General features: G+C 52.4%; 9 protein-coding genes across 9 annotated transcripts; 5 read left to right on the top strand and 4 right to left on the bottom strand.

Moving 5' to 3' along the window:
• Nucleotides 1–774: 774 nt before the first annotated feature.
• Nucleotides 775–2,319, top strand: A1O1_08799 (uncharacterized protein; the record flags this gene model as incomplete). Its single annotated transcript, XM_007729657.1, has 1 exon — nucleotides 775–2,319. One exon carries the CDS (start codon nucleotides 775–777, stop codon nucleotides 2,317–2,319), a length of 1,545 nt encoding a protein of 514 aa, XP_007727847.1.
• A 283-nt stretch (nucleotides 2,320–2,602) lies between these two features.
• On the bottom strand, nucleotides 2,603–4,822 carry A1O1_08798 (uncharacterized protein; the record flags this gene model as incomplete). The annotated part of the gene is made up of 2 exons (XM_007729656.1): nucleotides 2,603–3,534; nucleotides 3,601–4,822. The coding sequence occupies 2 exons, from the start codon at nucleotides 4,820–4,822 to the stop codon at nucleotides 2,603–2,605; spliced, it is 2,154 nt and encodes a 717-aa protein (XP_007727846.1).
• Nucleotides 4,823–5,251: 429 nt separating this feature from the next.
• On the bottom strand, nucleotides 5,252–7,171 carry A1O1_08797 (glutaminyl-tRNA synthetase; the record flags this gene model as incomplete). Its single annotated transcript, XM_007729655.1, has 1 exon — nucleotides 5,252–7,171. One exon carries the CDS (start codon nucleotides 7,169–7,171, stop codon nucleotides 5,252–5,254), a length of 1,920 nt encoding a protein of 639 aa, XP_007727845.1.
• Nucleotides 7,172–7,824: 653 nt separating this feature from the next.
• A1O1_08796 (uncharacterized protein) lies at nucleotides 7,825–11,799 on the top strand (the record flags this gene model as incomplete). The annotated part of the gene is made up of 1 exon (XM_007729654.1): nucleotides 7,825–11,799. One exon carries the CDS (start codon nucleotides 7,825–7,827, stop codon nucleotides 11,797–11,799), a length of 3,975 nt encoding a protein of 1,324 aa, XP_007727844.1.
• Nucleotides 11,800–13,085: 1,286 nt separating this feature from the next.
• Nucleotides 13,086–14,365, top strand: A1O1_08795 (endo-1,3(4)-beta-glucanase; the record flags this gene model as incomplete). Its single annotated transcript, XM_007729653.1, has 2 exons — nucleotides 13,086–13,486; nucleotides 13,549–14,365. 2 exons carry the CDS (start codon nucleotides 13,086–13,088, stop codon nucleotides 14,363–14,365), a joined length of 1,218 nt encoding a protein of 405 aa, XP_007727843.1.
• A 1,826-nt stretch (nucleotides 14,366–16,191) lies between these two features.
• Nucleotides 16,192–18,643, bottom strand: A1O1_08794 (uncharacterized protein; the record flags this gene model as incomplete). Its single annotated transcript, XM_007729652.1, has 2 exons — nucleotides 16,192–17,455; nucleotides 17,523–18,643. The coding sequence occupies 2 exons, from the start codon at nucleotides 18,641–18,643 to the stop codon at nucleotides 16,192–16,194; spliced, it is 2,385 nt and encodes a 794-aa protein (XP_007727842.1).
• Nucleotides 18,644–19,436: 793 nt separating this feature from the next.
• On the top strand, nucleotides 19,437–20,437 carry A1O1_08793 (translation initiation factor 2 subunit 1; the record flags this gene model as incomplete). Its single annotated transcript, XM_007729651.1, has 2 exons — nucleotides 19,437–19,526; nucleotides 19,586–20,437. The coding sequence occupies 2 exons, from the start codon at nucleotides 19,437–19,439 to the stop codon at nucleotides 20,435–20,437; spliced, it is 942 nt and encodes a 313-aa protein (XP_007727841.1).
• A 546-nt stretch (nucleotides 20,438–20,983) lies between these two features.
• A1O1_08792 (uncharacterized protein) lies at nucleotides 20,984–22,915 on the top strand (the record flags this gene model as incomplete). The annotated part of the gene is made up of 2 exons (XM_007729650.1): nucleotides 20,984–21,059; nucleotides 21,114–22,915. 2 exons carry the CDS (start codon nucleotides 20,984–20,986, stop codon nucleotides 22,913–22,915), a joined length of 1,878 nt encoding a protein of 625 aa, XP_007727840.1.
• A 734-nt stretch (nucleotides 22,916–23,649) lies between these two features.
• On the bottom strand, nucleotides 23,650–25,794 carry A1O1_08791 (uncharacterized protein; the record flags this gene model as incomplete). Its single annotated transcript, XM_007729649.1, has 1 exon — nucleotides 23,650–25,794. One exon carries the CDS (start codon nucleotides 25,792–25,794, stop codon nucleotides 23,650–23,652), a length of 2,145 nt encoding a protein of 714 aa, XP_007727839.1.
• Between the last annotated feature and the right edge of the window lie 1,379 nt (nucleotides 25,795–27,173).

Genomic DNA, 27,173 nt, shown 5'->3' with positions numbered 1-27,173 from the left:
GTGTCATATCTTTGCGCCAACTCACAAGCGGATACATGGCACATCCATGAGCACAAATCACTGGCACGGTTGGGGAGTATTGAACCGGATACGAGATGAGACGATGGAACTGATGTAACAGGTCCACGCTCGCTAGGGGGCCGCCTCCAAGAGGACTTGACTTCCAGGTACTCGTGCCTGGGACTCCTGGACCTGTAGTCAATATCTTGGGTGTACAGGGCCACCCTATTATTCATAACAGCCGGATGGAATGTGTGCGTTTGCTGTGGTCATGCCGAGAAATCCGACGGATTGGCGAGGATCTGGTATTTGATTTCTCCAGGAGGATCGACTTGGATATATAACTGGTCAGGACCCCATGGCGGCGGAGATTCGGCAATTGTCTGTTCATCTATGTCAAAGTCATGGCATGAGAGACTTGGGCCAACGTTGTCGGATTATGTGTGTATAATGATTGATGAAGAGAACTTGTGGATTGATGTGATTGGCATCAAGCACTGCAGCAGATACAATGCGTGTTTGGGGCTCTTACTTCGCCGACTAGGAATCTTTGGCACATGCTTATATGCTCATGGGTGACTTAAGCGAACACATTAGAGAATGTAGATAAGGATAGGTAGGAATGTACTAGTAGCGAATCTTCACGTGATCGCGCGTCTCCTGTCACGAGATATCGCGCCTCGACGCGTTCAAAAGCCCACGCAGCGCGTCTTTGAACTCGTCGCAAATCAAACACCAACACCACCCACGCCGTCAATATTATGTAATGACAATATGGACGACTCGCTATACGACACTTCCTGGCTCTTGCACCATATCAGTCGTCTCACACCCTCTTTGCACGATCTCTTGACCCCATCGCTCTCTGATCAGGACGAGGATCAAGACGAAGACGACCAGCAGACCCAGCTCTCCGCCCACGCCGAGGCACTCCGCGCATCCCTCGGCCAAGACCGTCCGCGCTACGAAGAAGAGGAAGAAAGAGAAAAGCTAGGCGGTCTGAAACAATGTACTTGGCGAAGACTGCGGATGTGGAGCAACGACCATTCCCCCGGAAAGAGGAGAAGTGTCGTGGGCAGAAAGCGGAAACGAGATGATGCGCCAACGACTTCGACTTCGACTTCGACTTCGACTTCGAGTGATTATCATGGACTGATCATATCACTCGTCTACGACAAAGCTACGTACAAATTCATCATATACACTGCAGATCTCGTAGGCGGTGAAGACCAACAAGCCCCGACCCGTCCTCGTACGCGGACAGGAGGCCGACCGTCGAAAAAAGACATGTCGAGAAGACCAACAATAACGACAACATCAACGACATCAATGACATCAAATTCATTCGGAAACGGTGCTGTCCTACTTTCCAAGTCTTCGCCATCCGCTCTCAAAGCGCTGACGAGGTACCTTGCGGACACTTTCGCTCTGACGGAACCCATCACTCCGCTCAAACTGCCTTCACTGCTCATCCAGACGACTCTGGAGAGATATCTCACGTCGATCGCCGTCTTGTTGGGGAGAAGAGGAAGAGCGACAGCGGACACGAGGTGCTCTGTTTTCGAATCCGTCATCGGGACAGTCAGACTTACTGTTTCGTTCGCACCGCCTGTGGCGCCGAGTTTGAAAAGTCTCGATGTTAATGTCCCTTCGCGTACGGTTGGGCTGCTGTATCGGAGGAGATTGGATGGAGCAGACCAAAACCAAGACCGAGACCAAGACCAGGCGCGTGGCAGAGGAGACAAACAACAACAATACCAGCACCAACACCAGGCACGTGGCAGAGGAGACCAACAGGACCAAAATATGTCAGATAGACCCACGGACTTGGACTTCATGGCCACGTTGACATCTTGGATCTTGGATAGGACTGGGCTGAATATTGATCCTCCGCCGCCGCCGACAGACCGAATTATCGATGATAATAATAAAGAGAACAATGAAACCTCAACCCACGACGATCCTTCCCAAGCAGGCGAAGAAGACGAAAGAGAGGAATCTGAGGAAGATTATCAAGTAAACCAGGCCCCAGCGAAGAAGTCCACCACTACTACTCAATCTCAACCCCAACACCCGCCAATGCGCATCTCCAGAATCTCTACTGGCGCATATGCGATTTCGACTGAAGGACGGTTGAAGTTCGCGTGGAAGCCGGTGGAGATGGTTGATGGGATAACTCGAGAGGGTGAAGATGAAGGCGGGGGCGAGGACGAAGACGAAGACGACGCCAGAACCCAAAACATGGTCCGTGGAGCGAATCATGAGCTGTTGAAAGCTGTCTTGGAAGAAGCGATCAGGCAGGCTGGAGAGGGAGGTTGATGATGATGATGATGATGATGAAGCCGAACTTGAAACAATTGGCAGTTACGATAAATACGTATCTTTCAAACTTCAAGCTTTCATCCCAAAGCGCAGAGCAGAGAAACTTGAAGTATGGACATCAATTCATGAGTGAACAGAGATGCGGCCGAAAGCAAACGCCAATTCGTTAATTGTCTCCTTTGTCCAGCGCCATGGCGTGAGAAGACCAGGTCACTAGAGTGTCATACAATATCGTAATAAGATATCTTCTTTACCAAGTCACTGCATCACGCCTCATGCTTCATCCATTCTCGGCTCCAGCCCTCAGCTTACTCGTGCCTATATCCGAAGCCTTCCGTACAGGACTGTTGACACCACTGCCCAGGCCATTGGCAGGAGACAAACCTGTATAGACGCCTTCAAACTCGCTGCGCAGGTTATCGACCAGTTTCTGCACCCGGTCAATCTCGGCGCTGAGATCTTCGACGTTGCCCGCGAGAGCCGCGACCTCGTCGAACTTGCGCCGCCGGTGGGCGTCGGCGATCATCTCCTGGACCATGAACTTCTGCTCTTCCAGCACGATCAGACGCTCGCGCAGCGATTTCTCTTCGGCTTCGAGCTCGCTGACTCGCGACGAGGCGAAACTGGTGACGGAGATATTCGAGCTGCTATCGTTGCGCATGTGGTTGCGGTTGAGCACGGCGAGAGAGGCGCGTGGATTGCTGGCGTCTGGTTTCACACCGCTACCTATTCCGCTTCCGTGTGGGGTCGCGTGTTTGAGCACCTTGGGGAGCGATTTCAGAGGCAGCATGTGCAGATGAAGAAACTGAGTGGCATTCTGGTAGATGGCCTTTTGCAGTTTGAGCTGCGTCGCCGACTGGCTGGGCATGTCGCGGATCCGACGCGCTGCAATGTCGTATTGCGTAAATGCGTCCATAAGCCGTCGGCGCGTGCGCGAGGCGTCCGTGAGTTGGGATGAGGAAGGAGGTTGGTCGGGGTCTTGTAAAGCTTGGATGAGTCTTTGGAATTTCGGAAGTAATAACCGTATCCCGCGTTCGAACTGCAGAAGATTGCTGTATGCGCGTGCGAACGCTTCTATCGAAGGTGAAGTCAAGGACGCTTGGAAGTCTCGATGGGAGAACAGCGTGTGATGGCAGTCTTTGCAGAGCCGTATGTCCAGAGCGACGGTGTTGCCCAGTGGGGACTTTTCTGTTGGAGAGAGGCGGGTGTTAGCTGTTTTAAGCAAAACATCAGTATGGGCGGGTTAGAAAGGATAGTGGCCTCCAAAAGAAAACATACTTGTTGCGACATTGAGGCCCACGACGACCGAACACGCGGTAACCGGATCGCCGCAGACGACTTTCCCACAGGTCCTGCAATGGTGTCGACGGAATGTGTACTGGGTGAACTCTTGCTGGCAGTATGGACATCGTTGGATCTCGGCGTCATTTTGCCATGCCACGACACTTTGTTCCAGTGCCTTTCGGGGATCCGGTTGGACCCAGTTCAGTGACCATCTCTTGTTAGTAGTGGGTTGTGGAATCTCGTCCGGCGGATTGGCCAACAGATGCGTGAGCCTTGACAGTCTCTTTTCCAACCGGGAGACCTCCATTTCCTTGTGGCTGAGTCTGTTCCGCCTCACGGCCTCGAAGTCGCCCATTCGGTCTCGCTCCAGACCATGTCTGTCCATATACCCCTCCCGACTCTTGTAGCACGTCTCGCACACCCGATACCATAGACCTCGGACCGGTTCATGTTGGGCCGACCGCGACAGTTTCATCTGATACATCGTGTCCTCTTCGCAGAAGAGCTTGCCACAGTGCCTGCAATTGACGATTCCTGTCGTCGTGGCACCCAGCCGTTTCCCACATGCTGGATCCGAGCAGACATCATGCCCGGTTCTCTTCTGCCAGTGTTGCTTGGTGATAACGTCGTCCGGATCAATGACGGCCGCGACGGGCTTTGGTGGGGGTAGCGGTGGTGGAGTACTTAGGTCTCTGACCTCTCTTGCAACGGAGTCACTGCGCGGGGTAGGAGTAATACTTCTGGCAAGATCATGATTCGACTCGAAGACGTCCAATCCCTTGAGTTTCTGGTTCAGCACGGCCAATGGTTGAAACTTCTTCGCCTTGACCATCTGTTGTTTGAACCAGTCCTTGACTTCATCCTGTTGCTCCTCCTCTATCTCCTTATGTGCGTCATCCAGGTGTCGGTTCAACTGTAGCAAAGTGACCATCTCTTCGTTGCATATCGGGCAGACCAAACGGTCTCCTGCAGCGGCGGCTGCCATGGACAAACCCGGAGCTCCATGATCTAGCGATATTCGAGCGGCGATATCTTGTGTGTCGGAAGAAGGGGGAGTGGAAGCCTCACTTGGGGACGTGTTCAAGGATAGGCTCGAGGCGGACGGAGAAAGGACATGGGCGGGAACAGGAGAGGTCGACTTTGGCGGAGGAACAGGCGGTCCCAGGGTTCTACCGCTTCCCAAAACCCTTCCGCCGCCGATGGTGCGCCGGGACATTGCGCAGTAGTTTGGCTTCCATGAAGCCGGATTAGGTGAAGACAGCCAGTCTTTCTGAGATGAGCATCTACAGAGTAGAGGAAGGCAACCGTCAAGACGTTGAGCGGAGCAAGGCGGAGGGGCGTGAATTGGTTGGTGGTGAGCGAAGAAGTGGCACTACGATCTGCTGCTATTACACCGCTTAGTCATCCATGGACAACGCAGCCTGTGCTGCCAATTCGAGGGAGCAAGGCTGCCGCTTCAGAGAACTCGGCAAGGGAGTGAAATATTCCAAGATCAAAGTCCACCTGCGGACGTGCATCGTCTGAATTCGTTGTATCGTTCGTCTCGATCCTATTCTAACAAAGCTGAAGCACATTATGGAGAGACCTCACAATCCACCCCAGTAGTCCAATCCATCTGAACCCATTCTCATCCTCGTTCTCGTTCTCAAGCACTCTTTCCGGCATCCTCTTTCAAGCTCACAATCCGATTGAGTACAATCTTGTTCCCGGCCTCATCAGTGTCCTTGTCCATACAGAAGTAGCCGGTCCTCATGGCCTGGAATCTGACCGACTCGAATCCACAGTCATCCTTCTTCTCTCCAGCCTCTTCCGGCCATGGCGCTCTGGCGCGAATTTCCTTCAATCCAATTTCGGCCACTGCATTAGGATAGACTTTGAGGCTGTCTTCCCGCAAGTCCGCCAAAAAGCTGGGTTCCACGGCATCGGGGTTGTCGGACTTGAATAAGGGGTTGAAGACCCGAACTTCACATTTGATAGGAGATCCATGTTCAGGAGCATCCGCAACCCAGTGGATGTAGGCTTTGGGCTTTTTGACCTTTTCCCCCTCGGCTGGTTTGTCGAATTTGGCATGGATCTCCGTAACCAGACCAGTAGTCTCATCCTTCTTGAAACTCGTGGCAATGACCGGATAAGGAACCTTCAGCAGCCCGACTGGCTTTCCTGGAGCCATTCTGAAGAAATCCTTGCTATCGACTTCCCGAAAATCATCACGCTCAATGTACACCTTCTTGGTGAAAGGAAGTTTGTGGGTTCCCATGTCGACGTCTTTGGGACCGAAAGCACTTTCGAATTCCTCGTAATGATCGTCCGGCAGATCATCGATGATGACCGGCACTGGATCGAGAACTAGCATCAGGCGCGGGACGGTGCTCTCCAGGTATTTCCGAACCGATTGCTCGAACCGTGCAATTTGAATGTTGGTCTTTGCTGTTGTGACCCCCAGCTCATTCACAAACGAAAGGATTGCTCCAGGCGGGATGCCTCTCCTTCTAAGAGCAACGAGTGTGTACAACCTCGGGTCGTCCCAGCCGCTCACAATGCCGTCGTCTACCAGCTTCTTGATCTTGCGCTTCGACAAGACTGTCCCTGTGACGTTAAGACGACCATACTCTCTTTGCATGGGTTTGTGTGGCACATCGAGCTTGTTATTCAGCCACTCGTAAGACACTCTAGAGAGAATGAATTCTGTCGTGCACAGTGAGTGAGTAATACCTTCGAAGCTATCGCACAGACAGTGGGTGAAATCGTAGGTCGGGTAAATCCTCCACTTGTCACCCGTGCGGTGATGCGGCTTCTCCAGAACACGGTAGGCGACTAGATCCCACATCTGTGGGTTGCCATCGCTAAGGTCTTGCTTCATGCGCAAGAAAGCTTCTTTCGGCTTGTATTTTCCATCCCTCATGGCACGAAATTCGGCGAGAGACTCTTCGACTGGTCGACTTCTGTGAGGGCAGGCATATCGCTCATGCTTGTTCTTAGGGTCGGTCCCGCCGCGCTGGTCCTTGAGCTCATCATCTGTACAGTGACAGACGTAAGCGCCATCCAGAGTGATCAACTTCTCGGCAAGCTCATAGAGCTGGTCGAAGAAATCGCTTGAATAGGTAATTCGCGCGGGCTTAAAGCCCAGCCACCTCACGATGTCCTCTATCGCGGTGAAGTAGACTTCATCTTCGGCCTCAGGGTTGGTGTCGTCAAATCGCAAGTTGCATTTGCCGCCGTAGAATCGTGCAAACCCAAAGTTAATGGCAATGGCTTTGCTATGACCGATGTGAAGATAGCCATTTGGCTCTGGAGGAAATCGGGTGACTACCGGCTCGTCCGCCGGTCTTTCCTTCCTCACAGCTGCTAGCCAGCCCTCCTTAAACATAGCATCGGGATCAATGGGAGCTGACGGCGCAGCATTTGCTGGTTTCGGAGGCTTGACTGTTGGTGCTTTTGGCTCCTTGGGCGCTTTGGGTTGCTTTGGGGCCTTGTCTTTCTTTGGCTTCTTGTCGGACACCACATTCTCGACCTTTTCCTTCACACGCTCAGGCAAGGTCTTGCTTGCCTCTGTTGTTTCGGCCATCAGGGCGCTCTGACTCGTGAGTGATCTGCGTTTGTGCTCCACCGATAGAGGATGTGTCGTTGTTTTTCTTAGATACCACAGAAGACAGGAATGTGCTAGCCAGTGGCGGGTTCCGGAATGTTCTCCACAAGTGATTGGAAATCTTTCTCGGTTGAACGCCTGTGACTTGAGTGCTGATATTCAGGCAACCCAGTGATTTTATCAACTAACACTCATTCATATCTCTCGAGGCTGAGAGACTATTTTGAGTGACTCAAATCCTGATCGCAACTTGAATTCGGTGACAAACACGCCAAGCCTGATAGACCACTGCAGCGGTGAAGAAAGTGATATTGTCTGACAAACAATTATCTCTCGTTCCCCAAGAAAGTAGCCGCAGACATCCAAATACTTTCTTGTCTGACATTACCCATTCATTACTGGCCAGTCGGAGGATGATTCGCTCTTCCGAAGGGCATGATCCTATGAACTGCGCAATTGTTTCCATCGCTCTCCATTGCGCCAGCTTTTTCTAAGGACACTCTGTTCATGGTCGTTTGTCGCCGCCATTGGGAAGACCATATTACTACACTGCTCATTTCGCAGTCGAGCTCTTGACTGACGCTCGTCATGGCGCAGAAATCGTAGGTGCCAGCCTGCGAGTGGTATCATCAATGCTAACCTTCTACAGATCCAAACTCGTGGAGAACGAGCAGATATGCGACGCAAGCCTCCACAATCCTTTGCCTCTTTACCTCAAGGCTTATGTATGGCCTTACACAATACTTTGGCCTGTGTTTCTCGCTCTCTATCTGAACGAGGATCTTTACGACGAGTACATTGACGGTCAAGAATGGACCTTTGTTTGGATCACCACGATCGTGACTCTCCAATCCCTGACATGGCTCTCCACGCACTGGAGCGTCAATCTAAATACCCTCTTCACCACCACCAAGGCCAAAAGTGTTGAGGATGCACAACTCATCAAGGTCGTTCCTGTCGTCAACTCAGGAGCGCCTGCAATCTGCAAATTGAATAAGGAGAAAGATGGACGGATATCGTTTGTGTTCCAGAAAAGAAGGTTTTTGTACTCTCCGGAGAAAGGCACATTTGCACCCTTGTCGTATACCCTGGACAGAGATGACAAACCTCTGCTGCGAGAGTTCCAATTGACGAAAGGTTTATCCTCCGAGGCCGAAATCGAGACACTTCAGAAACACTACGGTGACAACACCTTCGATATCCCCGTGCCGACATTTCTTGAACTCTTCAAGGAGCATGCTGTGGCGCCTTTCTTCATCTTCCAAGTCTTCTGTGTGGGTCTTTGGCTGCTTGACGATTACTGGTACTACTCCCTATTCACGCTATTCATGCTGGTTGCCTTCGAAAGCACCGTGGTCTGGCAGAGACAACGGACTCTCAACGAGTTCATGGGAATGAGCATCAAACCGTACGACATCTGGGTGTACCGCGTTGGGAAATGGGTGCAGATCAAGAGCGACAAATTACTCCCCGGTGATCTAGTGTCCGTGGGGAGAACCCAAGATGACTCTGGTGTTGCCTGCGATATGCTTCTTATTGAGGGCACAGTAATCGTGAACGAGGCGATGTTGTCCGGCGAGAGCACGCCCCTGTTGAAAGAGTCAGTTATGCTCCGACCAGGAGATGCACCGGTTGATCCAGAGGGTCTGGACAAGAACGCACTACTCTGGGGAGGTACCAAAGTACTTCAGATCACTCATCCGTCTGCCAGCGAAGACCCCTCGGAGACTGTCCCGACTGTCAAGTCCGGTGTACCTCCACCTCCGGATAACGGCGCTATGGCTGTTGTACTGAAGACCGGATTCGAAACCAGTCAAGGCAGCCTGGTGCGAACCATGATTTTCTCCACGGAACGGGTGTCGGCCAATAACGCTGAAGCACTGTGGTTCATTCTGTTCCTGCTTGTCTTTGCAATTGCGGCCTCGTGGTACGTGTGGCAGGAAGGTGTCAAGAACAACCGCAAACGATCCAAACTGCTCCTCGATTGCATTTTGATCGTCACTAGCGTTGTCCCTCCTGAGCTGCCTATGGAGTTGTCTTTGGCTGTCAACACCAGTCTCGCAGCGCTCAGTAAATTCGCCATCTTCTGTACCGAGCCATTTCGGATCCCCTATGCAGGACGCGTTGATGTCGCCTGTTTTGACAAGACAGGAACTCTTACAGGTGAAGACCTTGTTGTCGAAGGGATTGCGGGTCTTGGGCTAGGGAAACACGGCGTCCCAACCGAACCAGACGGCGCTCAATCTACCGTGACGAAAGTGACAGACTGTGGCATTTTCACGACCCTTGTGCTAGCAACAGCACATGCCCTTGTCAAGCTAGATGAAGGAGACATTGTCGGAGACCCCATGGAAAAGGCCACTCTTACAGCTCTCAATTGGAGTCTGGGAGATCATGACACCTTGACCAGCACTCCACCGCCGAAGTCCAAGAAGAAGCATGTCTCAACTGCAGGCGCCTCCCATGTTGTCCAGATCAAAAGACGATTCCAGTTCTCCTCTGCCCTCAAGCGTCAAAGCTCGGTGGCGGTTGTTGTGACGACTGATCCAAAGACTGGTCGGAAAGCAAAGGGCACCTTCGTTGGTGTCAAGGGCGCTCCGGAAACCATTCAAAAGATGTTGGTGCAGACTCCAGCCAAATACGAAGAAACCTTCAAATACTTCACCAGGAACGGAGCGCGAGTTTTGGCGTTGGGTTACAAGTACCTTTCCACGGATGCCGAACTGGGCCAGAAACGCATCAATGATTTGAAGCGTGACGAAGTCGAAGCTGGTCTCCACTTTGCCGGCTTTCTGGTACTGCAGACGCCGTTGAAAGAGGATGCCATCCGCGCTGTCCAGATGCTGAACGAAAGCAGTCACAGAGTTGTCATGATCACTGGCGACAATCCTCTAACAGCGGTGCATGTGGCCAGAGCGGTGGAAATTGTCGATCGAGATTGTCTGATCCTTGATGCCCCGGAACATGATGATACTGGTAGCAAGCTGGTCTGGCGAAGCGTTGACGAGAAAACCATTATCCCAGTTGATCCTTCCGCCGATCTCGATCCTAAGATTCTCGAAACCAAGGATCTCTGCGTTACCGGTTATGCTTTGGCCAAATTCACTGGACAAAAGGCTTTGCCATCGTTGCTAAGGCATACGTGGGTGTATGCAAGAGTGTCGCCCAAACAAAAAGAGGAGATTCTGATTGGACTGAAAGACCTTGGCTACACCACCCTAATGTGTGGTGACGGTACCAATGATGTCGGCGCGCTCAAGCAGGCCCACGTTGGAGTTGCCCTTCTGAACGGTTCGCAAGAAGACCTGAACAAGATTGGTGAACATTTCCGCACTTCTAAGATGAAGGAGATGTACGAAAAGCAGGTCCAGCTGATGAAACGGTTCAATCAGCCGCCACCACCTGTACCGCCTGGTATTGCACATCTGTACCCACCTGGTCCCGGCAATCCTCATCATGAGAAGGCCATCAAGGCTCTGGCTGAGAGGAAGGGAATTAGCCTGGAGGCTGCCGATGCAGAAAACGGAGCCATCGAGACAATCACCTCACCGGGGGCCCAAGCTCTTCAGCAGTCGAACGCCGACAGCCTTACACCCCAGCAACGACGACAGACCGAAGCACAGCAGAAAGCAGCAAGCTGGGCGGACAAGTTCACTTCGTCGTTGATGGAAAATGAGCTTGACGACAGTGAGCCGCCTACGATCAAGCTGGGTGACGCTTCGGTGGCGGCGCCTTTCACGAGCAAGCTGGCAAATGTGATGGCCATTCCAAACATCATCCGCCAGGGCAGATGTACTCTGGTGGCCACCATTCAGATGTACAAGATCTTGGCCTTGAACTGTTTGATCAGTGCTTACAGTCTTTCTGTCATCTACCTCGCTGGTATCAAGTTCGGTGATGGGCAGGTAACAATCAGTGGCATGTTGATGTCGGTCTGCTTCCTTTCTATTTCTCGAGCCAAGCCGGTGGAGGCTCTGTCGCGGGAACGCCCTCAACCGAATATCCTGAACGCGTATATCCTCGGATCTGTGCTCGGTCAGTTCGCCATACACTGCGGGACGTTGATCTATCTTTCCAGATTTGTCTACTCCATCGTGCCCCCCGCGGATGAGATTGATTTGGAGGGTGAATTCGAACCTTCTCTCCTCAATAGTGCCGTTTATCTGATACAGCTGATCCAACAAGTCTCGACCTTCGCGATCAACTATCAAGGCCGCCCATTCCGCGAAAGCATCCGCGAGAACCGTGGCATGTATTGGGGACTGTTAGCCTGCTCTTTTGTGGCTTTCTCCGGCAGTACCGAGTTCCTGCCCGAACTCAATGAGAGGTTGCGGCTTGTGCCCTTCACGAGCGAATTCAAATGGACGCTGACCACCCTCATGATCGTCGACTTCTGTGGATGCTGGGTGGTAGAGCAGATTTTCAAGCACTTGTTCAGTGATTTCCAACCCAAAGATATTGCGCTCAAGCGACCCGATCAGATGGAGAGGGACGAGAGACGGAAGCGGGAGTTGGCGGAGAAGGCAGAGCGAGAGAGGATCGAAGCAATTGAGAGAGCGCGAGGTGTCGCCAACAATACGGCTCCGCCTCCTGCGAGGCGGAGATAGGCGGATGATTGTGCCACTCGGTGAAGAAAATAGAAGAGGCCTGAAGACTCGACGTGGCATAGATGGGGCAGATGCATTGTAAAAACCAAGAAGATGATAGACGAACGAGTGCCTACAATTCAGTGACTTGCGCGTCAAAGGGACTGGCCCAGCAATGCCTGGCATTCTGGTACGGTTCAACGAGTTCTGTATACTACTACCGTATATACCATGGCATGTCTGATCTACAATCAGAGTGCAGTTGAGTTTACCTCTGGGCGATCGGGTTGTCGAACAAGGACGCGAAAGTGTCGAGATGCCGGATGGTCTACATCTCCCGGAGATGTCGGTTGTAACGAATATGGTCAGATGCCCTGAGAATAGAGCAGCCATCTACCTGTCTGATGCCTCAGCGTTCATCCAGTGTGCGGTATCACAAACTAATAGGGACACACTGCAGTACGTACTGCGTAGCTCAGGATACTAAATATATCCTAGCCTGAAATTTAAGTGGTTTGGTGGACGGGAACTAACTGTAACTAGAGTAGCTTCACATTTAGCACAATAAGCTTAACCTTAAAGAGACGGGGCACTAGGATTGACCAGAAATGTTCTCCCTCCGCCTTTGATTCGGCGATGGTCTGAAACAACAGACGGAAGTTGTATCAAGTCATCAGTTTTATCCAGTTTTATCAAAGTCTTATCAAATTATCATCGTGTCTGAGCTCTCTTACGCGTCTCATTATCCACCTGCGACATGTGCGCCTACAGATATGGATTCTCGGATCCTGGGATCCATGGATATCATGCTCGCATTGCGTCTATCACTTCTCACTCGCTACAGAATCCTGCTGATCAGGCAGTGGTGGCGTGGCGTGTCCCATGGATATACACCCCGGTCGTTCCTGAACGTCTGAGACTTGTTGTTTGGTTCGAGGCCCTTTCACCTGTTGTCTTTCCCTTCAAGTTCCCCTTTTCGAAAAACATGCTCCGCCACGATTGAACGAAAGCTGCGTCACTCTTGCGACGAATCTTGTTGTAAGTGCCTGCTTAGGCCCGGTTTGACCACCGCCGGTCCCATTTTTGTCTACGTGGATGCCAGTGGTTGTTGCCGACTCCTTGGGTGTTCCTGCTATATATTATTCCTTGACACTCGGGTTCCGTTATCAAACCTCAATGATAACGTCGATTCTGGTGTTCTTGTCCCCAGATTAAATATCGACCTGGAAATCTAGGCTTTGTTGGGCGTTGAAACTTTTGGTTCTTACCGCCCGTCCATTCGCTACGTCTATCTGATTCGAGGAGTCATGTCTTACCGTAACGATCGCAACGCTTTCGGAGGAGGCCCGGCTTCCTTCGCTGAACGACCTCCTGCATATTCCTCTCCATCTTATGCAAGAGGCGACAGAGCCTCGCATCCGCCAAAGTACGCCGCCGTGAACACATCAACACCTCGCGATTTCCAAAATAGACCACGGTCGAAGCGCAATCCGAAGACCTGGTCTCGAAAATGCTGGATCATTCTAGCCGTCATCGTCGTCATTATTCTCATTATCGTGATCGTTGTCCCGGTCGTTGTCACTCGCCATAGTCGCTATCCGGATTACTCTGCCCTGACTTATTCCTTGGCCGCAACATATTCTGGCACGACCTTTTTCGATAAGTTCGATTACTTTACGGGTTATGATCCTGCCGCGGGATTTGTGCAGTGAGTATTTACCATTCTATCGTGTCGTCAATGGATCAAATTGACTGACTCTTTTCTTCAAGTTATGTCGACGGTCCAGGTTCTGCCGCTCTTAATCTCACATATGCAAGTCCATCGTCTGCAGTGCTGCGCGTCGATATTTCAGATACAGATACGACTACTGGTCGTAAATCCGCCAGAATCACGTCCAAGGAGACCTACGACAGTGGGCTGTTTATCTTTGATGTTCTACACTCTCCCTACGGCTGCTCTACCTGGCCGGCTTTGTGGTTATCAGATCCTTCAAACTGGCCCACCAACGGCGAGATCGACATCATGGAGGCAACCAACCTCGCTCCTGTCGGAAATCAAGTCACCCTCCACACGACCAACCATTGCAGCATGGGAGTCAAGCGCAAGGAGACCGGCAAGGCTCTGAAGTCAAATTGCCTCAACGCCACTGACGGCGACAGTGGGTGTGGCGTCCGTGGCAACACCGCCAGCTATGGAGAAGAATTCAACAGCAACGGTGGCGGTGTCTATGCTATGGAACTGCGCGACGCTGGCATTCGAGTCTGGCACTTTGACCGTGACAGCATTCCTTCCGATATCACCACCTCGACCTCCAACACAACCGACGTCATTCCCAATCCTTCTACCTGGCCCGAGGCTCTGGCTGATTTCCCAAGCACCAACTGTAACATCGGCGACCATTTCCGTAACCAGAGTATCATTGTCGACATTGATTTATGTGGTCAGTGGGCTGGGCAGTCGACGTACTTCAACACTCAGTCAGGCTGTCCGGGCACATGTGTCGACTACGTGAGCAACCAACCTGGCAGTGCGTACAAAAATGCCTATTGGGAGTTCGGAAGCTTCAGAGTCTACCAAGCCTCTTAGGAGTCCTCTCTGGCGTTACCACATGGTCGCTGACTTCACTGGTTGTTCGCTGAGCCTCTAAGCAGCCAGCACCTGAAAAGACAGCATCAGGGTTCTGTTGCCTGTGTTTGTCCGGACTTTGATACATCTCTTTCCCACTTGGCCTTGTCGGATGCCGAGAGCGAGGGGGCAATACGTCCAACGGGGTTCGGAATGACCTGCATTATATCATTACGCAAGCAAGTCGTCCCAGCTGCTCGACTGGAGAGACTGGTCACCGCGCAATGCGTACGGCTCACACGATTTCCAACGACAGTCAAGCGCCAAACCCGTTTCGTGGTCTACTGCCACAAATCCAATCACTCGTGCATGGTTGCCAGTGTAGTGCCGAACACAGCTCTTGTGGACGAGGACTGAAAAGGCACGGTTGGACTAATCAGCAACCCACCAATGGTCGAGCTTCACGCTCGTCGTGGCCCGAATGTTGTCGGACTGGTGAATCTATGGTTATGAGAAGCCTCTACCAGCGGCAATGACCGAGACTCATGGTCGCACAGTCCAAAGCCATGACCGGCATCTGGCCCTGTGAAGTGGCATATCAAGTCCACGTATATGATATTTAGCATGTATCGTGAAACCCACATGGAAGGCCGAATGGCAGGGGTACCAGTACGAAGGAGGCAGAGACGTAGCCGCAAAACGTCCGAGCAGCTTCTTTTCTCCAGCACACCGGGACAGACAACAATGGGGTCAGTCAGGAGTGTTTGGGAGGTCAGGGTCATCTACCACTCGGGCACTTGGGACAGGGACTTGTTGTTTCTGAAGGGTTTCGAGAAAAATACAAGTCTCGTCCCACGTCCAAGTGTTCTTGTTATATGCTTTATCCTCCCAGATTGGAATTGCGTTGCTCTTTGAGTCTAAAGCACCTACGATAGCTTTCCAGTATGGATGTTCCAGGTACGTATCCGACATCCCAAAGCTGCTGCTATCCCAAATCCGAGGGTTACCTACGTTACCTACACAAGGATCTTAGCTGTTCAGGCGCAAAAAGACTTTCTCCCGGGTCGAAATGCACAATTTCGATCTCCACATCAATGTCACAACCGTTTTGGATGTCATCGTGGCTTCTTCTGCCCTTAGGAGTCTACTCTTTTCGTACGATGTCTATGTCTGCCCCATACCACCATTGCAGCCCGTATATAGATCTGTGCTCTGACTTGTGACGTCTGTTCTCCTTTGCATCATTGCATGTGAGCCCTCTGACCAGCTGTGTGAATATATCGGCGACGCATGCTCCGGCTCCTGTATCTGCCTACATGCTACCTGAAAGCCATACATGACTAGCAAGTAAGTATATCGAGGACCTTGTTGTGACTAGGTAGTATCACTAGGTACTTAACAGTCGTATCCTCGAATATCCGGTCTCGTATCAGTGCATTCTGGGTGTCACGAACATTCAATCGTATCCGTTCGGGCGCTCGTCCTGTGCTTTGCGTCCGTATTGACCGTTCTTGTTCCGCACATACTTTGCCGAAAGCACCCACGTATCTAGCGTGCACACTTCGTGGTGTCTTACTACTGCCAGGGGCTGTCTATTGGGCAAGCACGATACTATAACCAAGTACAACTTCAGTTCACACCTCACCCGTCGTGCCTCTCTCCGCGTCGCTATGGATCACACTGTAAGCGCTCGCACTACGTTCTATTATTGAAATGCCAGGTAGGTAATATGGGCGGAACTTATTTCATTCCATTATATTCCGGGAAACAAAACAAGAAACGTCCAATAGAAAATGGAAAAGCACTATTTAGGGGTATATGATATATCTATATCTATAGTCATCTCACTATCTGTCCTGTGACGCGGCAGAACCATTATTCAAGCGCTCATCGAAGAACTGCTCAAGATCCTCGGCCTCGGACAGGCGCAGAGCCTCCTCGACGCTGCCGACGAAATGCGAGCGGCCGCCGCAAAGGTCGACGATGCCGCTGCGCTCGAAACTCAAAAACACCTTGCTGCGGCGATGGGGCAGCCTGCAGAAGATGACGCGGATGCCGCGCTTGGCGTAGTCGTCGACAATCTCCTTCAGGACCTGCGTGCCGGAGCCGTCGATCGACGTGACGCCGTGGACGTCGAAGATGACGTTGCGGTTGTGTTCCTCGGACCGGACGCGCGGGAGGGACGGGTGTGCCTTGTTCGTGCCGTACTGCTCGAGGCGGCGCAGGCGGGTCTTGAGTTCGCCCGTGTTCGCGAACGTCAGTGGTTCCGGGATCTTGACGATCAGACAGCCCTCGATGTACTCGATGTGTTCGGGCGTCAGTTCGGCGTTCTCGAATTGGTTCGTCGTGCCGGGGATCTTGCCGAGGATCTGGATTCTCGGTTTCGTCGCGTGGCGGATCAGCTGCAGCAACGAAAGACCAATGCCCAACGCCATGCCGAGTGACAGCGAATAAAACACGGTCGCCAGGAAAATGATGCTCATCAGGAACAGCTCGGTCCAGCCGCGGATCTTCAGGAAGAACTTGATGTCGTGCGGACATTCCTCGACCAGCGAATACGCCACCACCGAGATCATCGCGGACAGGACCCCGCGCGGGATATAGTAGAAGTAGGGCAGGAGGTAGAGTACGCAGATCAGCGTGATGAAGCTGAGCAGAATGCTGCTCATCGGCGTCGTGCCGCCTGTTGAGGCGTTGACTTTGCTGCGCCCGTACCCGCCGAACGCTGGGAGGGCCATGAAACAGCCGCCGACGATGTTGGCCGTGCCGAGCGCAATCATTTCGCGGTTCGCGCTGAGCGTCATCCCCTGTAACCCGTGAGTGCCCTCGCCTAGGCTCTTGGCTGCCACCGAAGACTCGAAGAAGCCGAGCAATGCAATCAAGAATGAAGTGCTCAATGCGCTGTCGATGTGTTTCAAGTGTCGGAACTGGAATGGCCACTGGAACGGAAGCGGTGAGCCACCGGGTGGTTTGGCCTCGCCTAGAACCCTCAGGCCCTGTTTGTCCCACGAGAACGCCCAGGTGAAGATGGCCGAGAGGGCGACCACGAGGAAGCGGTCGGGGAAGTATGCCACCCAATGATACCGCGGTTGCAGTGTTCGCTTGAGAGTTCTAAGATGCTGTGTCAGTCAAATGCGATCGGTGAAACCAGATCATGTTGAGTACGGTGGTTACTAACCGAAATACCATGATGATGGCGAAGCTGGTCAAGGATACAGCCGCAGTCAATCCATGGGAATGCGCTATGTTTCTGACCAGAAACACCAATTTCTGAGCACTGCTTCCGTGTGAGACACCTCCTACCTCCCTGGCCACTTCAGATAGCCCCAACTCCGGAATCAACTGGTCGACCAAGATCACAAAGCCAATGGCGCTGATGAAGCCTCGGAGGAAAGGTCGGCTCAGAACACTGTCCAGAAATCCAAGGCGACATAGACCGGCAACGAATATCACGGATCCAGCTATGGCGGTGACAATGCCTGCGATCTGAGCATTAACAACATCGTCGTCGTCTCCTGACTTTCCTTGGTCAATATAGCTTTTCACAACTTGGCCCACTAGCAAAGATCCGGCCGCTTCAGGACCGACGACCATCTGTGGACAGGTTCCGAGAAATGCATATATCAGAGGATTGAAAACGAATGAATATAACCCGTTGATAGGTGGTACATGGGCCAGGTTGGAGGCGTATGATAGAGACATCGGGATGTAAAAAGACGCCATGGTAATGGCAGCAATCAGGTCACCACGGAACCATTGCCACTTGTACTGACCGATCCACCTGATGAAGGGGAAGTAGTAAGAGAAGTACATCAAAGCCGGGCTTTTGATCCCATGCTTTTGGGCTAGCCACTTGGTGGTGCTCATGCGTTTGCTGCCCAAGAAAGAGTCGGCCAACGAGTCGCCCAGGATTCCACGAGCTGGATCTGTCGGCTCATCATCGTCGCCAATGGACTCCGGATAGGGACCTCCGAAGCCTCCTCGAGGAGTGCTGCCGGCACTGCTTCTCTCGCTACGGACGGAGGGCGCCCTCGGAGAGAATGTACCGTGATTGCAATCCCTCAACCCGCAGACTCGGTGATGATGGTAATTCCCCAGCAGACTGGTCCTCGCATCGACGTAACGGGAAGATGGCTCCTCAATCAGAGCTTGAGCTTCCTCGCTCTCCTCATCCAGAATAGGTTCTGGCTCTGATATAATGGGCGCGTCCGTCCCTGGCAATATTGTCGGCGGTAGAGCGTCGGGGCTGCCCATCTCTTCACTCGACTTTGACCTCGCCATTCTTTCCTCAGGAGACATGTTTGTGGTCTCTCGCAGACGACTTGGGTATATGGGGACATGTTGGCTGGAGGCACGGGAATGCGCAACAGGGCGTGGCTGTAAAGGAGGACTCGAGCCTCTCGACGAGGAGGACGGGGGACGATCTGTCATGATCTCGATGCGGTTGGAAAAAAGCGTGGCGGTAGCAACACTGGTATTATTGTATTTCCATGACTTGCGCACACTCACCACCGTACATTGGTGGAATTGTGTGTTCTCTGAAGAGAGTCCTTCACCCGTGGCCAACAGACGATCGGCTAATTAAAGACAATATGCAGCGTGAGAATTCGAATGATGTCGACGTGAATCTGTTATGCCATATAAACTCCCCACACCCAATCAGAGATCCGGGGATAGTCATGTGAAGTGCAGCCCACCTACAGAATAGAAAAGGAGACCCCAATCTGTCAGAATATATCAAGGGCCACAGGACGACCGGCGCTGGCCTATGACCACTACGGATGTATCCCGGTCACGGTCGCGGTTTGCAGTGTTCTGGCTGCGGCGGAACAGAGGCGCAGTTAGCGCATGTGACTGCATAGTTGCCTCTTTTGCGCCACCGTATCTTCTCCGGGCCTTGGCAGACAAAAAGTTCCGCCGCAGGCATTCGCCGCACATGGTCACCACCAGTTCGTGGACACACTGCAGAGTCGGAGTCACCACCCTCCTCTTCGCTTTCCTGACTCTTCTACGACTCCCAGATTCTCAATAGTCCAAGGAAGCCAGATCGGAACCGGTCTACTAAGCAAGCAATTATTCACCGTTGCCCATCATGTCTGACCCGGATTCGTTGACCAACTGCCGCTTCTATGAAGAAAAATATCCCGAAGTGGACAGTTTCGTGATGGTGAACGTGAAGCAGGTAAGATGGCACCCTCCCGGAATCTAGAACGAATGGCTTCTGACATTGGCTGCGTACAGATAGCGGAAATGGGCGCCTACGTCAAGCTTCTGGAATACGATAACATCGACGGCATGATCCTCCTCTCAGAACTCTCGCGAAGACGTATTAGGTCGATACAGAAACTCATCAGAATTGGCCGAAATGAGGTGGTGGTTGTGCTGAGAGTGGACAAGGAGAAGGGGTATATCGATCTGTCGAAACGAAGAGTGTCCGCCGAAGATATCGTCCGATGCGAAGAGAGATACAACAAAAGCAAGTCGGTTCATTCAATTATGCGCCACGTCGCCGAAAAGACGAAAGTTCCCATCCTAAAGTTGTATGAAGATATCGGCTGGCCGCTCAACCGAAAATACGGACACGCCTACGACGCCTTCAAGCTGTCGATCACCAACCCAGAAGTCTGGAACGATGTTACCTTCCCGAACGATGTTGTCAAGGAGGAATTCCACTCATACATTGGCAAGAAGCTGACGCCGCACCCGACCAAGGTACGTGCCGATGTTGAGGTGACATGCTTCAAGTACGACGGCATCGACGCTGTGAAAGAAGCTTTGAGGAAAGCCGAAGCCAGGAACAACCCCACCACGCAAGTCCGGGTCAAGCTTGTGTCTCCGCCCCATTACGTCTTGACAAGTCAATGTTTAGACAAGAACCAGGGCATTGAGCTGTTGGAGCAGGCGATCAAGGATATTGAGGAGACGATTGAGAAGGCCGGTGGCAGCTGTGTGACCAAGATGGCGCCCAAAGCTGTGACTGAGCATGATGATGCTGAGCTGCAGGCCCTGATGGACAAGAGGGCCAAGGAGAATGAGGAAGTCAGCGGCGATGAAGACATCAGCGAGAGTGACGAAGGCCCGGAGGTTGCATAAGCACATTTTCTCCGTTCATGAGACTGGTTTCACGATGGCATGCATTAATGTCAGGGAGTAGTGAGAGATCAAAAAAGCCAGACACGCTTTTCGGGATGAAGCCATGCCCTAGCTGTGACACCCTACCTAGTAGTGAGGCTCAGAGCCAAATGTCATGTTTTAGCGCATCTCATTTTGTTTGATGCGGTGTCACTCATTACCAGGTACCTGAGGTAGATATGGTGCTTGCCTGGACAAGGCTGAGATTAGAGGGGGCCAGGAGGCCAAACTGGGGGGTGGCTGGCGATGCGGGGAGACGAATTTCGAGAACCTGATTTCGAGCTCCATACAAGCTGAACTGGATATCCTACGTACTAGTATGTGTGTTGTACGTGAATTCAGGTCTCAGTAGCGAGGCATCCTCTCTATTTAAACCACCGAGTTCCTTTCCGCCCATGCGTTCTTCCTCCGGCGGTACCAATTATTTGTCTGCCGACGGTCTTTGCAGGTCTCCTCATTGCAATCATCTTGACGCTTCCCCAGAGTCTATAAACTACGTCATCAGCGATGGTGAAATGGCAGCAGTTGTTCGCGCGCGTGACGGAGAGGGATTCACCTCATGTTCGAGATGAGATGCGACGATGTGAGCGGAAAGCCTCCTCTCCCTCCTGGATATTTGCAGACTGACCTGGCCCAGTGCTTCCGACTTCTACGCATGACCTTCCTCCGTCTGCGTTTCCTGCCAAAGAAGTGACCAAAGTTGCGCTGCGGCTGAAATACCAGATAGAGGAAGTGATTCCAATTGAAATCACGGAGGCGAAGATCACGGCGGCCAATAGCGCAATCATCACGCCCAAAGTCGTCGAAACAGCCAAGCAGGCAGGCGGAAAGGATCATGCCTCATGTGTCGTGTATTGCCTGCTCGTTTGCAAGCGCTGGTTCAAGCGACAGGCCAATCTGGAGCTCTGGGATTCCGACCTGCACCACGTCCGAGCAGTGGCCTGCGAGATTCTCGCCAAGCGCATCATCGAGGGAGAAGAGGACCAGGAATACCTGTTGCAAGAGATGCTGTTGAAGCGATATTCGGTGCTGCGCAAGGGTGAAGAAACACAGCCTGCCAACGTCATCGAGCGAGCCGTCGATCTGCACTGCCTGACGGTGATCGGGTCGTCTGGGTATCAAAAATGCATCAAGTATCTGTGGCGCGGCTGGATCCATCAAGACGACGAAGACCCCGGGAACTATGTCTTCTACGAGCAGCGCGACAACACCAGCTACTGGGCCCATCTGGACCCGGACCGCATGCGTGCTCCTATCTACCAGAATTTCGTGCAAATCTCCGTTTCCATCATCTATCTGGGCCTGTATACCGGGGCCGTGAACACTGTCAACGAGGATGGCGACCTCGATGTGGTCGAGGGGATCCTGTACGTGATGACCCTGGGCTTCATATGCGACGAAATCGCCAAATTCTGGAAAGTCGGCCTGTGGTATTTTGGCTTCTGGAACGCGTTCAACAACTGTCTGTACGCATTGCTCACGGCGTCCTTCATCATCCGCATGATGGCCCTGGCACACTCTCCCGAGGAAAGCGACGAACGGCGAGGCGAGCTCAACAAGCTGGGTTACCACTTCTTCTGCCTCGCGGCCCCCATGTTCTGGATGAGACTGTTGCTGTACCTCGACACCTTCCGCTTCTTCGGAGCCATGCTGGTGGTCCTGAAAGTCATGATGCGCGAATCCCTGATCTTCTTTGCGTTGTTGGTCGTGGTCTGTGTCGGCTTCTTGCAGGCGTTTATCGGGCTGAATCAGGTGGAAGGAAACAGTTCCATCACGTCGTTCATCATCACTGCCATGGCCAACTCGGTCATGCAATCGCCTGAATTTGACGGGTTCGACGACTACGCTCACCCGTTCGGCTTGATTCTGTACTACATATTCACGTTCGTGGTCATGGTGATCCTATTGAACATCTTGATTGCCCTCTACAACAGCGCCTACGAGGATATTACGGACAACGCCATCGACGAGTACATGGCCATGTTTGCGCAGAAGACACTCCAGTTCACCCGGGCGCCAGATGAGAATGTGTTCATCGCCCCCCTCAATCTCATCGAGCTCTTTTTCCTGATCATCCCTTTCGAGTGGTGGATGGAACCGCACCGCTACGAAAGACTCAACGACTACGTCATGGGCGTCATATACTCGCCTCTGCTGGTCGTCACGGCTGCTCTCGAAGCCAGGGAGGCCAATACCGTGCGGAACAACCGCAAACGAGGCGAGGAGGATGACGACACGGTCGAAGAGTGGGAAGAGCTGCAAGACGAGATCGATTTCGAGACTGAAGGCTGGAATAAGAAAGTCCGCAGCACGAAACCCATCGTCGAAGTCGATGCCGATGTCCAGGAGATCAGAGAGCTAAAGCTCCAGGTCAATGAGCTTCGCGACATGATCAGGGCTTTGAGCCCGGCAGTCGAGGGAAAGGCTGACGGGAAGTGATTGACATGTATGCATGGCGTGCATGGTGTTTTGCTATTGGGCGTCGGAAAAGGTAATTGAGGGAAATGGTGGTTGAGCTCTTTCGTCTTACTTCTATTTGGTGCTTGGTGCCCGCGTTTGTCTTGAGGCATCGATCCGTGCAATCTTATGCAACTTGAAGAGCACAGGCGTCCGGGTGCCTCAAGCGAGGCTATGGTTGGCGTCGTGTACTCCTTACTTTACAAAAGTTGTCTGTTCAGACTTGTCAATCCGAGCTGGACTAGAGAGGAAGTCGAGTCTATGTAATGAAACACCTCCAGCTTCCACTTCTAGGTCTGATATAAAATCAGTCTCCCGTTGTGGCATGCTATATCCAATGCTTGAAGAAAGTCAGAGGTCGAAACAACATGACACATTTCCTACTTCTATGTGTTTCCTTCGCATGTCCGTATCTGCATCAAACCCTGGCCCAGCTGGACGCCTTAACCCACTCGCTATACTGACCAAATCTTCGAAACATGGTCATGATGAGTGGTGGGTATTGACTACCAGAGAGTATGTATGTATATATATGTACCTCACCACTATCCTTAACTCTGAATGGCAAATTCCTCACTGATATGTGCTGGTCAAACCAAATATCAATAACCTCATACTTTTGTGGTGCCGACGAGGAACTCGAACTGCAGACAACGATCAAATACACTCCCGTCGAGTTCAAACAGACTGGGTGAGAAAGTGGCCAACTGCCGCCCTCACACAACGGTGATATCAACAAGCTGATCACTATCAGTACTGGCCCAGCGTTGACCATCCATATATCCATCGACAATGGCATGTCCGACCACGCGGTACATTGGCGGCGGTGGCGGCTGCGGTGCCACGACTGTGACAGACGGATCGCTGGGTCGGTGCCTCATCCCCAGGTTTAGTGTAGTAGCCGAGAGTTTCTGTGCCGAGGACATGCGCGGGTGAAGACTACTCAACGGCCTCAGCACGATAGGTAAACTGCATCCCTCGAAGAGGAAGATCTCGTCGTCGAGTTTGGCGTTTAGGTGGACCCAGCCCACCTCTCCGGCGGCGGTGGACATGAGCCGTACATGCTGGCCGATGATGCGGGCCACCGACTCGGTGATGTGGTGGTACTGCCACACGGTCATGGTTCTGGCGCTCAGCTTGAAGAAGCCCGCCAGGTAGTTATGCCCGACGCGGTCCCACGAGTAGAAGGCCCGATCGCGCAACGTCTTGCCGTGAATGGACAGGTTGCGGTTCCTCTGCAGCCAGTGCCACACCATGTCCGCCTTGGAGCCCCCAAACGCAGCGTACGCCAGGTATCCGATGTTGTACAGCATCCCCAGCACGATTGGGTTCTTGGTGAACTCGGTATAGTGACGGTCGTAGATGAGTAACATACGACAGATTCCGTCGTAGGTCGAATAGCCTCGCTTCGGCTCGCTGGATGGTCGTCGCCCTTCACTATTATTGGACTTGTTGGGCTTGGGTCTGGACTTGCGCTTCGCGAACCCCGTGTCTTGCTTCATGAGCACGAACTGATGGTCCTCTGCATCCATATCCGTGTCGCTGGCCGTCCTTTGAAGGCCGCTTGCTCCGAGGACGCCGATCTTCCCGATCCGGAGGCCGCGGAGACCAAGCTCGTCGTCCCGGAAATCGACGTGCACCCGCCGTTCGCCAGTGCGGCCGCCCGTCGTCTCCCACATGGTGCCCTCCTTTCCCAGTCGATGGCATTTATCCTCGCCCGAGATATACTTAACGAAGCTGATGTCGTCCTCCACCGCCAGAGGTGTGTTCGCAATTCTCAGATAGTCTGGACACCACGATGGTAAGAGTGAGTCTTCCGGGTTTTGGCTTCCTGCTAGGATAATATCCAGGTTGAGTCGGGATTCGATGAACGAGCGAGTCATCCTTTTACACACTTCGGCCTCGGACACTTTGTAGTCTGGCTCGGCCACAAAATCTTGTCCATCAGTGGTCAAGCCGAGCAAACCGAACACCTTGTCGTGCGGCATTGTCGAAAGTGATCTCTGCGTTTTGACCAGGATCTGAAGCAACCGTAGTGGTTGATCGTTAATCCGCCGGGCGCGTATATCCAAGATTTGCCTGACTAGGTACAAGTCTCTGTTGAACTCTGGCCACTCTGTCTGATGGGGAGGCTGTTTATCAACGTGCACCAAAAGATGTGACAATTTGTCCAACGGAGCCTGCTCCTCACAGGCCAGCAGTGATACCTTTTTAGCAGCAGCGATCTCCTGTATGATCCATACCCTGCGCCAGTATGGGCGTCGCACCAAGGCCTTCAAGTCATCAAAGGAAGCCTTGCCCCGAACCGGAAACTCCACTTTCTCTGGCCCGTCGATCGATGTCGAATTCAGGAAACGCATCATCTGGGAGCAATGGTCATCGTCGTCCTCACTGCCGAGACAGGCAACAACCTCTTTTGCTTTCCCATAGATGGCTTTCATTCGGAGGACCTGAGCGCTTCGTTCCGCCAAGTCACTCTGATTGATGCAGAGAGCGTCCACCCAGAAAGGAATATCGCATACTCGACATACCTCAAGCAAAGTGTCGTAAAGTCTTCGTGTGACGAAGGCTCTGTGCCCATTGATGTAAATGTACCGTTTCTCTTCTGTATGCTTCCCCCAAAAATAGCTCACCGCGACATATTGGCCCTCTATGTCGGAAAGCGGACGATCAGTCAACGTGAAGCGTAGTTCATCTGCCCCACCGGGCTCATCATGAACCCTCTGAAGGATCCGGATCTTATCACCAGTCAGGTGGTTGTAGGCGATTCCCGTTGACCATTCTGAGAAAGCCTCCCAACGCTCGGAGTCGCTCCAGTCGGTCTCCTCTGAGCCTTGCATTGAGGGCACTGGTGGCTCCATATTGGATGACTGAATCCTCGTCTGATCCGGAAGATTGGGCCTCTCCCGGATGGCTTGCCTCCCTGCCTGAACGAAGACTAGGATATCGATCAAGTGTGACTGGAGGTCTTCCCAACCACTCCATGAACGGTACAAAGGCAGCATAGAACAAGCCAGCAAGCCCCAAAGGTAGGGCGCAATAGAGGGAGACATCTGTGGCATTGCATCATGCAGTCGTCGGCGGTTAGAAGTACTCAGCAGTGCCATCACTGCACAGAATGTGACCGAATATATACTGAAATGGAGAGGCAACCGGTGGAGGTAGTAGATAAGGTTGGACGCTATAAAGATACTTAAGCACCAGTTGGCAAGGTCAGCCGATACAGCAAATGAGACAATTGATGCATCTCGTTGGGTGCTAGAGCCCGTTGACTGTCGCTGCGCAGTGGAATCGACATGTCCCAGGATAAGGACGACCATCAAAGCCACGAGAATGCCGATTGTCTGTCGCTTTAGAGGTCGTCGGAAGGTATATCCATAAACAACCACAAGGAGAACACGGACGAGACAAATCCAATAGCTAAAGGGCTGAGATGGTTCATTAGTTGTATAGCGCGGCATTTCATTTGCCATTCGAAGACGTCGTGCTTTGCGAATTTGCTCAACGAGGCTCGATAGATGGTCCAGCACCGTCGTTGGTTAGTTTCCAGAACAAGGCTGGGCTCGCGAGATAGATCATCCGGAGTGAACAGCTCAAGAGAAATTCCGTTGAAACTCAGAAGCTGAGGAGCTCTGACTGCGCGGTTCTCTCAACCGCTCCCCAGGGCATCTGTAGCAAGGGAATTGCCTACCTGCCCCGCGAAGTAGTATTTTCTAACCCCGAACTCAGGGTCAAAATAAGGAGGCTGCCCGTTTCATATCACTCACTGCAAGGCAAGGGGCATATTGGTCTGAGGAGTGCAGCGTACAATCGAGTCCAAACTAAAGTGCGGCTGAGAAGAGTGAACAAGGTATCGTTGGGTGCCTTGTGCAACGCTGCATACCATCTCAATGCCGAGATGCAAGATGCAGTCAGCCATCGCGATTTGCAGCTTCTACCTGTGCAGATGAGCAGGATCAGAAACTGGCGCTAGACGTTTACCTGCATGCTTTTCCTTCGCTTCGACCTTTCGGTGCTGGACGGCCGTCGTCCGCGCAGGGCTAGGGGGCCGGCGCAAGACAGACATGAACACAGACGGTCAGGCTGAGAAAAGCAGTGCTTATTTCAAGCCAATCTTTGGAGCCTGAGCCAGCCGGACATCAGCAGTATTGATGGCTCTGTCCATCGAGTGTCATAATATTGTAATCATGCAAGTTGCAGCAAGTAGCACTTGGTAGACCAGAGGATTCCTGTAGAGAAG

This window comes from Capronia coronata, assembly GCF_000585585.1.
Source record: "Capronia coronata CBS 617.96 chromosome Unknown acBCG-supercont1.11, whole genome shotgun sequence".
Classification (NCBI taxonomy): domain Eukaryota; kingdom Fungi; phylum Ascomycota; class Eurotiomycetes; order Chaetothyriales; family Herpotrichiellaceae; genus Capronia; species Capronia coronata.
This window is presented reverse-complemented; position numbering and strand designations above follow the sequence as displayed.